General features: G+C 47.2%; 1 protein-coding gene across 1 annotated transcript in view; it reads right to left on the reverse strand.

Annotated features, from left to right (window-relative positions):
- Nucleotides 1-9,992, reverse strand: part of LOC102836328 (coiled-coil domain-containing protein 92-like) — a 12,997-nt gene extending 3,005 nt beyond the window's left edge. The window contains exons 1-3 of the mRNA XM_006863458.1: nucleotides 9,689-9,992; nucleotides 3,606-3,653; nucleotides 18-308 (exon numbers count right to left, since the gene is read on the reverse strand). Coding sequence (XP_006863520.1) covers nucleotides 18-308; nucleotides 3,606-3,653; nucleotides 9,689-9,992 — 643 coding nt within the window. The remainder of the gene's footprint in view (nucleotides 1-17; nucleotides 309-3,605; nucleotides 3,654-9,688) is intronic.
- Nucleotides 9,993-10,736: the final 744 nt, after the last annotated feature.

Raw genomic sequence — 10,736 nt, forward strand, 5'->3', positions numbered from 1 at the left:
GATAGCGCCGGCGGGGCCTGGGCGCTGGGCCTGCAGTCTCTGGCGTGCCGCGTGTAGCTGACAGGAGAGGTAGGCAGCCGCCTCGGTGTGCTTCTGCAGCTCGGTGCCCAGCACCGTGGCGCGATGGCTGCGGCGGCGCAGCTCCTCCAGGAAGCGGCGCTCTTCCGCTCGCAGGCTGCTCCGCAGCGCCGACACTAGCGCCTCGCGCTGCGCCACCTCTTGCCGCAGCTCTGCATTGGCCGCGGCCCGCTCCGCCAATTGGGACTCCAGCGCGCGGCACTTGGTCTCCAGTTCCAGGGACGCCACCTCTGGTAGGGGCAGAAGGGAGAGGCTTACAACGAAACTGCACAACTCATTGGGCCATATCACAACGTTCTATGCTTCCCCACCTGCACTTCTTGCATGTCTACCCAAATTTCCTATACTTAAGTTACAGTGGCCTTCCTTTTCTTTCTCGGGTGCCTTTGCATCTAACCGATCCCCTGTTTGACCTCTCTAACTCTTAAGGTTTCAACTTAAATGCAAAACGCTCAGAAAGGGAGCCTTCATTTCACAAATATTGATCTCTTACTATTTACAACCCACCACAGCTCCGGAAGGCAGTCCTGGTATGGCGCTGTGGGTTAATGCGCCAGACTGCAAAGCCGTTTGAACTGCAAGGTCGGCGGTTCAAGCTCACCAGCTGCTCCTTGGATACCCTATGCAAGGTCGCTATGGGTGGGAACCGATTCCACAGCACACCACCACCACCACCATCAGGTTGGCAGAGTACTGGTGTGGCGCTGTAGGATGCGCACTGTCTTGCAGGATAGGTTCGAGTTGCAAAGTCAGCGGTTCAGTCTTACCAGCCGCTCCCACAGCATCAGTTTGTCCTACTATGGTGGTATGTAGCTGTGATGCTGGAAGCTATGCTTCTGGTATTTCAAATAACAATGGGGTTACCCATGGTGGATAGGTTTCAGTGGCACTTCCAGGCTAAGACAGGTTAGGAAGAAAGGCCTGGCAATGTACTTCTGAAAATTAGCCAATGAAAACTGTATGGATCACAACAGAACACCATCTGACTTTCTTGATGGACTGGTCATCAGGAGGGAGCAACCGCTGGAGGGCATTAGGTTTGGAGAAGGCAAGAGAGATCCTGAATGAGATAGACTGGTACAGTGAGTGGCCTTAATGATGAACTTGAACATGAGGAAGATTCAAAACCGGGCAACGTTTGCTCTGTTGTACATAGGTGGCCATGGGGCAGAGCCAACTCCACAGCAGCTGTCTGTACCTGTTCTGAGCAATGTGTTAGGCAATGGGGATAAAGTGGATAATAAAAGTCCTCATGAAGCTTACATCAAGTAAATACATGCCAGCAAACAAATGTGACAGTGTAACTATAACATCTATCAGGAAGAAGTAAAACAATAGTCTGACTGTAACAGGAGAATCTGACCTAATCCGGCAAGAGTTCCAAGGGACAGAGATTCTTAGGCTAAGATCTGAAGGCTGAAGAGTTAGGTAGTAAAGAGGGGATGGATGAGTGCTCCAGACAGAGGCAGCAGCTTGTGGCAAGAAAGACAAGGAAAGAGCAAGTGATTGAAGAAATGGAAAGTATACACACAAAAGGAAGTCAATTTGTCCTGCAGCTGGAAACTGGCAAGGAGACGGGGTGGCACTGTGGGCTAAGCACTGGTAGCTATCTGAAATGTCAGAGTTCAAACCCACTAGCTCTTCCTCAGGAGAAAGACGAGACTGTCTGCTCAGATAAAGAAAATAGAACTACTCTTTAGGTGACACATAGTAACCCTACAGGTCAATTCTGTCCTATAAGGTTACTCTGTTACCTAAAGAGTAGCTATATTCTATTCTATTGGGTTGTTATGTGTCAGAATTTTCTGGATGGCAGTAGGATTGGTTGGGTTGTTTTCAGGCCAGAGCCTCTCTGACCACATTAGGGAGTTTGAACACTATATCCTTTTTTTTAACAATTTATTTATTTGATAGGTCTTTCATTGTAGGACTTCTCAGAGCCCTTAAGTAGGTTGAGAATATCCAAGGGGTGGAGGATACATGTGCACCACTTCTAAAACTTATTTGATTGCGAAACACATCTTTATCTTAGAATTGTGAAAATTCCATTATCTTTCCATTCCATACTCCCAAGAACTTTTTGAATACATGTTTTGAGAAATACTGTACCCCTTCAAAACAAGAACTGTATTTTCTCCCTATTTGTTTTCTTCTCTGTAACTAGAACTGGGATCTTGCACACAGAAGACATTCATAGGAATCTCAGAAGCTCAGCTTTGGAACAGGCCTCAGAATTCAACTGGGCCAACGTTCCATGTGGCACGCAGTTGTCTTTGATAATTTCCATCATAATGCTTTCTAATATTACCACATTCACCCTCAATTCTGGTATGGCGCTGCGGGTAAATGCGTTGGACTGCAAAATCGGTTTGAACCTCAAAGTAGGCAGTTCAAGCTCACTAGCAGCTCCTCGGAAACCCTATACAGGGTCGTTACGGGTTGGAACCGACTTGATGGCACTTAACAACAACGAAATGTCCACCTGGAGCCTTGGAGACAATGTGGGGTTTTATGGTGCTATGGGTTAATGTGCTGGGCTGCAAGGTCAGTTTGAACTGCAAGGTCAGTGGTTCAAGTTCACCAGTTGCTCTTTGGGAACCCTATTTAGGGTTGCTAGAGTCAGAACTTACTTGACGGCACTTAACAAAACAAAACACCATATCTTAAGAGTCCTAGTGTGGTGCTGTGGGATAATGCACTGGGCTGCGAACTTGTTTTGAACCGCAAGGTCAAAGATGCCGCTCTTTGGAAACCCTATACAAGGACGCTATGGATTGGAAGGGACTCAACAGCACTTACCAACAACAACAACAACAACATATCTTAACTAAGCAGCTGCAAAGTGCCACTCCATGTCACGTAATGTGCTCAGTACTTCAGAGACAATGAGTAACAGTCCTAATTCTCAGAGTCCCTCTTATTTGGCGACTAAGATCTCTATAATACAAAAATTCCCCCCTCAATATTTTATGGGTGAAGTAATACTCTGTAAACAAATATTTTATTGAAATTATTACCATGGCAAAAAGTCATGTTTTTGTGGGGGAGAAAAAAAAAAGGCTTTCCTATTGTGTGTGTATGTTTTCTACTCATCTAGACAAGTTCCCTGAAGTCAGGGACCACATAGGCCATGTGCTGTATCTCAACATTTGGCTTCTTGGAGGGCATAGATACTGACTACGGGGATTTATCCCACTTGTGCTTTGAGGATGGGTTTGGGGGTGGACAGGTAGATCACAGAAGGAAATTCAGAGGATCAGGTGGAAGTTAAACCACATGGCCATCCCCTTCCTTCTTTGGACAGATACTTGAATACAGGGTAATATGCATGGTGGTACAGGTTGCCCATTTAACCCCAGCTCAATGGGCAAGTAGGGTATCTGGCATCTAGTCTATACTCTGCTCACCAAGGAGTGGTTGTCTCCAGGTCTAGGTTGGAGATGAGAAGACTTGGCTCCTACTAAGGGATGGAGGACATGCAATCTGTTAGATTCCCCATGGCATTTCCTTACCAGTTGTCCTCTTACCTTGCTGGTGAGTTTGGGCTTCTCTCATCTCCAGGTCATGGGTCAGTTCTGGGGTGAGAGAAAAGAAAAGGCAGTTGTGTATACATTTCCGTGTGTGTGATCAGGGTCCCATAGTGCCGTAAAAGTGGCAACAAACAGCCTTAGCAACCGACAACCACCTTGCAACCAGGAAAGGTGAAGAGATGAAGAGACGTGCCCAAGACCTGCCCTGAGCCCCTGGTTGGCTTGATCTGAGTTTAGTAGTTAGTTTCCAGTACAAGCTCTGTAGCCTAGGTTTGGGAATTTGTTTCTGTGTATGACTAAGGAGCCAGGCTTGTATTTGGGACTGGAGGAATATTTTTCCCATTTCAGGGGTGATATGCAAATATCTTCAAACTAGCATTGCAGGTCCAATGAGAACATTCTGGAAGCCCCCTCCTACGAATGGCATTGACTTTTTGTTGTTGTTGTTAAGTGCCATCAAATTGGCTCCAACTCCAAACCCTGTACAGCAGGGTTTCCAGCAAGTGGCTGGTGGGTTTGAATGGCTGTCCTTGTGGTTAACAGTCTAGTGCTTATCCTACAGTGCCACACCAGAACCCGTTAGTGTTTGGTTAGGATGTGGGGGCATGGGGAAGGCTGGAGTACCAGGGCTGCACGGGGCACTTGAGGGGTACTCAGCACAATGGCTATTTACCAACCTAAACAGACCTGTTTCACTATTTTAATAGCCAGTACTGCTGTGTCTAGGAGTGCTGGTGTGGCGCTGTGGGTTAATGTGCTAGACTGCAAGGTCGGTGGTTCAAGTTCACCAGCTGTTTTCGGAAACCCTGTACAGGGTCGCTATGGATCAGAAATGGCACTTAACAACAACTGCTGTGTCTACGCTATTTTTCCAACATCAAATCTGCCCTTTCGCAGACCCAGGCCTTGCCATAGTCCACAAAGCAGGAAGAACGGCTTCAAGTAAGACAGCGCCACCTGGTGACGGAAACCTTCATCAGTGTTGGGCTCGGAGCTGAGGTAGTGGGTAGGTGGCTAAGGAGCCATTGGAGCCATTTTCTCCCTGAAATGCGGTGTCTGGGTCTAGCTCCTCCTCAAAGTCCCCACTCCTTAGTGCTCAGAACGTCTCATCTCTCAGTCCAGCTGAGTTGGATACTTTTCCCAGCCCTACCCAGCTCCACTCTCTAACTCCATGGGGACTAAAGAATGGGAAAAGGCAGGAGGGAGAGCAAGTGCCACAAAGCTGTAAGGAGAACTACTCAAGGGCCCACCTAAATAGTGCTCCAAAGGAACAGCTGTGAACCTTGGGGTGAAGTGGGGAAGGTTGCATATCTCTGGGTCACCACTCACTAGCACCCTATGATAATGATTAGCTTTGCAGTCTCACTACCTGATCCTCTTTGGGGCCTTTACTAGGTTCTTCTAAAGAACAGGGACTTTGTTAGAGGTGCTGCCTCTGGGGAAGCCAACTGTTGCTAGGAAACAGGGAGCCTTAGGTGCCTCAGGCCTTGAGCTGTGACCGGAGTTTGAACCTCCTCCCTGGGGTCTCTGTGGGCACTCTGATGCCTCCACCCAGGGCTCACAGGGACTCACTTGGCCCCACCTCTAAGGCTCTAAGATGTAGCCCAAGGGACCTTGACTCAGGACCTGCCACTCACTCATGGGCAGTTTGCTCCTCAGGCCGAGTCCGACTTGACTGAGGCTAGAAGATGGATGGAGTCTCAACTGTGCTTCACATCCTTACCAACAAATCTCTGTCCACTTTCCAGCCAGATTAGTGAGCTGTGTGACCTTGCACTAATAATGGCATCTCTCTGAGCCTCAGTTTTCTCATCTGGAAAATGGGGACAAAACAGAACCTGCCTGGGGGTGGGAAAAGGTTTGCCAGGATGAAATTAAGAGGAAGTAAGCAGAGGGCTCACCCCAGAGCTGAATCAATGCTCAATACAGGGGAGCAGTTCTGAAAAGATCTACCTTCTGTCTAGCCCCTTAATTCTCAGTCTCTACCATTCCTGACAGGGAGAAAGTAGAGGTTTTCTGCTCCCATAAAGATTTACAGCCTTGGAAACCCTGGTAGCGTAGTGGTTACGAATCGGGCTGCGAACCGCAAAGTCAGCAGTTCGAAACTACCAACTGTTCCATGGGAGAAAGATGAGGCTTTCTGCTCCCGTAAAGATTTACAGCCCTGGAAACTCTGTACAGGGTCGCTATGAGTCGGAACCAACGCCACAGTACATAACAAGAACTATGAGTCAGAACTGACTCCATGGCACATAACCACCACAACCACCACCATCGCTGCCACTGCTGCCAGGCTCTCCCTTGGCTCTTCTCCTACTAGTGCCCCTGCCTCCCAGCCTCTAGGTCTGTGTTTAGACGCCTCCCCTAGCTTCTTTGTTCTTTTCGCTTCTTACTCCCTCCATCCCTTGGAGGTAGAGCCTTATTTAGTCATACAACCCCAAGAGTGGCTGCTCCAGCCCAGCCCTGGGTTATTTTTATCTCCTTAATCAATAACCCAGAGGCTGCAGACCCACATTGTCTGGGGTGGCTGAGGCCCCTCAGGTCCTGTCTGTGATACTGGCTTGGGAGACCTGGCCTTCATCCTGAGCAGGGTCATCCAGGTCCTCAGAATGAGGGCAAAGCAAAAAACAAAAAACAAACCAACAGAACAGTCAGAGGTAGTGCTGTAGGGTGTCCTAGAGTTCCCTAGCTCTAATTTTCCTTTAATGTTGTTATTGCAATGAAGAAGTGGCATGGGGCAGAGGTGAGTCATCAAGGGCCATCCCTGGACCCTGGACCTGCCTCTGCAACCAGCCAGTCTGCAGAGTGATGATGGGAATCTGATCTTGGGATGCGGCAGTTGAAGCTGTATATGAAGCTGGAGGAGGTGGTAGTTGGGAGTCAGGACTACTGGTTTCTCACACCAGTGTGGGAAGGTCAGCCAGTCACTCAAATCCTCTGAGCCTCAAAGTTCCCATGTTTGGGGTAGGGAGGGATAGACATCAAGCATCTAAGAAAATGTACAGAAAGATGCAGAGGCACATAGGACCTAGAGTCTGGCGCTCTGGGTTTTAATCCTGGCTTGGACACTAATATATTGCCTCACTGTCTCTCTTTGAGCCTCAGTTTCCCTTCTAGTATAACAAAGAGGTTGGGCCCTCTCAGCTGGGACATTCTATGAGTCATTGGCTCCAAAGCCTGCACTTGACACAATGTGTGCATGAATTATTAATTGGAAAACTAATGTGCTGTGTAAACTTTCACCTAAAGCAAAATAAAATGTTCCAAACAATGATAAAGCCTGCGTTGGAGACAACTCAACTTGGATGAGCACTTGTATTAGTCAAGCTTCTGAGAGGCCCAGGCAGTAGGGGTCCAAAGTTTGGAGCAAAGGCCAGGCCTGGGATCCAGCTCATCCTTGGCTCCTCTCTCTGCCCTGCTCACAAATCCTGTCAGTTAAGTCCCTTCAAACTATCTCCCAGTGGTCTTCTCCTTCCCAGCCGTCCTCTATCTCTCCCCTGGACTATCTCATTGGCCTTGTTCCTAGTCTTCCTTCCTCCCCCTCTCACCAATTCATCTTCTATCCAACTGCGAAACTGAGTTTCTAAATGCAGCATAATTTTGATTCTGCTCTTCAAGAACCCTTCCATGGCTCCAGGAGGACAGGCCAAACATCTCAGCTATCCTGATATTTGTCAGGATTTTCCACTGGTGACTTTAATTCTCAGCAGTTCCCTTTAAGCAGTCTTATCCAGTTAAATAAAACTTTTCACCAGGTCTGGTTTCCTACCTCCTGGCCTTTGCCATGCTGTTCCTTTCATTTGGAATGCTTTCTCTATTCCCATCTTCTGAGATTTCAGTGTGTCTAAATCTCATTCATACTTTTTTTAAAAAAATGTTTTTATTGTGGATTGAGTGAAAGTTTTACATTCAACAAATCATACACCTTGTTTCATGACAAGGATTATAATCCCCTCCATGTATCATCAGTTAACAGTAATTCTCTCTATTTACTTTAGCTCTTTTTCTTTAAACACACAGGCATATATAATAATTTAAATAACCAAAAGGCACACTCTGCAAGTCAGCCTCCTGGCCACCATCTCTTAGTCCCTCTCTTCCCATGAATCTAGAGTCCTCAGCTACGCCCTCTCTCCATATTCCCATCTCTGCCTCCATCTCTGGTGTCGCTGCTTCTCAGGGATAAGGTCTTGCATTCCGCTTGTGCTCTCGTCCCTTGATAGTCCTAGGGTCCTTTGTTTGTGGACTGTAAGATTAACTATTTCCCTGTTGTTGTTTTTTTTTTTTTTTTTACAAAACTTCCACCTTTACAATTGTGACAGTCACAATTAGTTATGATAACAATTATTTACTATTGCATCATATGAATCTTATCCCCATCTCTTTTCACCAGATCCATCTATACAAGATGACAACTATTCAGTGAGGACTCTTTCTTCCCCCACACACCATTAAACTAAACTCCCCCTTGAAACCTTGTAAGCCAGTCACTTCGCCCTTTATTGCCCCCTCATTTTAGGTAGCCAGTGTCTTAGTTGCCCATGCCTATCTACCCTTTGTACAGAGGGGATAGCATTGATACTTGATGTGAACACTCCTTCCCACTCTGTTGGTATTTAGCGTTACTACCTCCATGAATATAGGTCAAGTTTGTCAAATTGTAGCATTTTACTCTCCTTTCCTTTATCAAAAATTGTTCTGTTCTTTTTTTTTTTTTTTTTTAATCTTCCTCTAGTTGAGTTCTGATTATCAAGCCATCGAGGCTATGTCCAATGGTTACTATCTGCAACTTTGGGTGTTCTTGTGCACCTCCTTTCACTTCGTATCAGCTGGTTGTTTCACTCTCAGCTATAGCCCTCCGTGGCTAGGTCCTTGTCCATGGGCTCAGGTGTCCCCGGGTCTCACCATACTTTGGACCAACCAGCCCTTCCTCTTCTCTCTCTCTTCTCAAGGTCAACGGGAGTCTATGGAACGTGGTGGAACTCAGCCCATTTCTTCATTGCTGCCTTTCCCCCTCTTCCTCTCACCAATAAACCAACATGGTTGCCAGCAAGCTTACATGCCTGCTCATGTTCCCTTTGAGTTTCAGTCTTAGAGGGGGGTTTGTCCTGAAGGGACTTGATTGCTTGCCTTGATGGCTTCTTGGAGAACAACTTGCTTATTCTTGTAGTAGCCAGTCATACTGCCGTTTTTTTTTTTTTCCTGATGATCTTTCTTTGAAGATGTATCTTCTGTTGCTCTAGCTGTTCCAGGCTAGTCTGCTTGCCCTTGCTAGTAGGAATGTCCCATCTCAGAAGGTTCTGGAGGGGGCTCAGGATTCCACCTAAGGTCCTATACTCTGCAAAGGCTCTGCAAGAAGCCAATTTCACTTGGCAAGTTCTAGCACCCCTTTTAGGTATTCCAATCAATTATAGGCTGAAGACGGGCTTACAAGCTTTCTGTAATTGTGTTTCCCGACATTCCTTCCTATCCAACTCAAGTGTCCATTTTACAATAGTAGGCAAGGGAAACCAATATACGTAAGGCAGTCAAGCGTTTTAGTATTATTTCCCCTCTTCAAACTATGCTTTGATCCCTATATCACAGAGACCTGTTGTTCCAAGGTTGAGCTATGCATCACTATTTACCTCTGTCCCACTTAGCCCATGCAAACCTGTCTCACTGTTCCACTATCTACCTCGTTCTTCCACCCCTTCCCCTTCTTGTGTATTGCCCTCCCCAACACCTGCCCCTACCCTGTGCTAAATCGCATTCATTCTTAAGGAGCTGAAGTGCTCCTTCTCTGGGGAGCCTCCTCCATCATTCACTTCTCAAGCTGGACATCACAGTCGCGCCCATGAACTATCACATACTGGCCTATGTGTCTCTCCAACTTGACCAAGGCCATCCCGAGGTGTCCTGAAACTGTTACTGAACCTCCCCAATTCTTGTTTCCCCATCCAGAGAAAAAGGGACAAACACCCATTTGTCAGGACTGTTGTGTTTAGAGAGGCTCAAAGTGGGCACCTCTTCAGAGACAGGGATGATGATGACGATGACAGTCACCCCTCTCCACCCACCTGGTCCTATTGTGGCCTCACCTGAGCAGCGTTTCTGCAGCCTTAGGATCTCCAGGTGCAGGTCACGGAGCAAGGCCATCTGCTCCTTTTTCAGGAAGCTGATGTGACGCTGCACACTCTGGATCTGATGCTCCAGGGACACGGTATCCATGGCAACCCAGACCTGGGCCCCACCTGAGGAGAATGACAAGATGAACCCTGCTGGGTAGTCTGTCCTTCTCCCATCTTTAGATTCCTCATTGTCTCCTCCACTCTGGGGCCCTGTTGCCACCACGTTGGCAATTTTACCATTGCTGTCACTTTTATTTTGCCACTGAAGCTGCATGAACAAATCAGCAACTTGACAAGGAAGTGTAATTGTTCCCATTTAACAGATGATGAAGCAGAGGTCCAGAGGGAAATGCCTTCAGTCCCATGCCCCTATGTAACTTCAGCCTCTTCTAGTACTTCTCAGATAGGAAAACAAATGGGACAGAAAAGTCAATAAGGAGGACAGAAGACTTGGGTTCTAGCTTGGCCTGAACCAGCTGTTGGGCTTTGGGCAAGCTGTCTCTCCTTCTAAGCTCTTGGTTTTCCCATGGGTAGAATGAAGGGAGTGTGAACTGGATGAACCCTGCCCCTCTCAGCTCAAACATCCCATAAGTATCCAAGTTCAAAGACAGCCATCAGCTGACAGAGCAGCATGGCTGGTCTGTGCACAGCCCTCTCTCAGTTTCAACTCCTTTTTTTCTGACTTCACCCCAACCCCAGGCTCTGAGCTCTCCTCTGTCCTGTAGTCCCAAATGAGGAGAATCTGGTGAATGTTTTATTTAGGAGAATTCTGTGGGTTAAACGTAGGTGGTGCAGTCACTTTAAAAGAAGAATGGGGAAAGAATGATTGAGGGACCAATGCAGTGAATCCCGTATGATGGAGGGGAAGGTGTGCATTCCTGAATCTGTATCCCTACTGTAATGATGCCCTGGCTTTCCAGTGTTTCCTTTCCACCTAGGAAACCCACTGTCATTAAGTCGATTCTGACTTATAACAACCTTATATAGCAGAGAACTATTCCTTAGGTTTCTGAGACTG

This window comes from Chrysochloris asiatica, unplaced genomic scaffold (assembly GCF_000296735.1).
Source record: "Chrysochloris asiatica unplaced genomic scaffold, ChrAsi1.0 scaffold00054, whole genome shotgun sequence".
Taxonomy (NCBI): Eukaryota; Metazoa; Chordata; class Mammalia; order Afrosoricida; family Chrysochloridae; genus Chrysochloris; species Chrysochloris asiatica.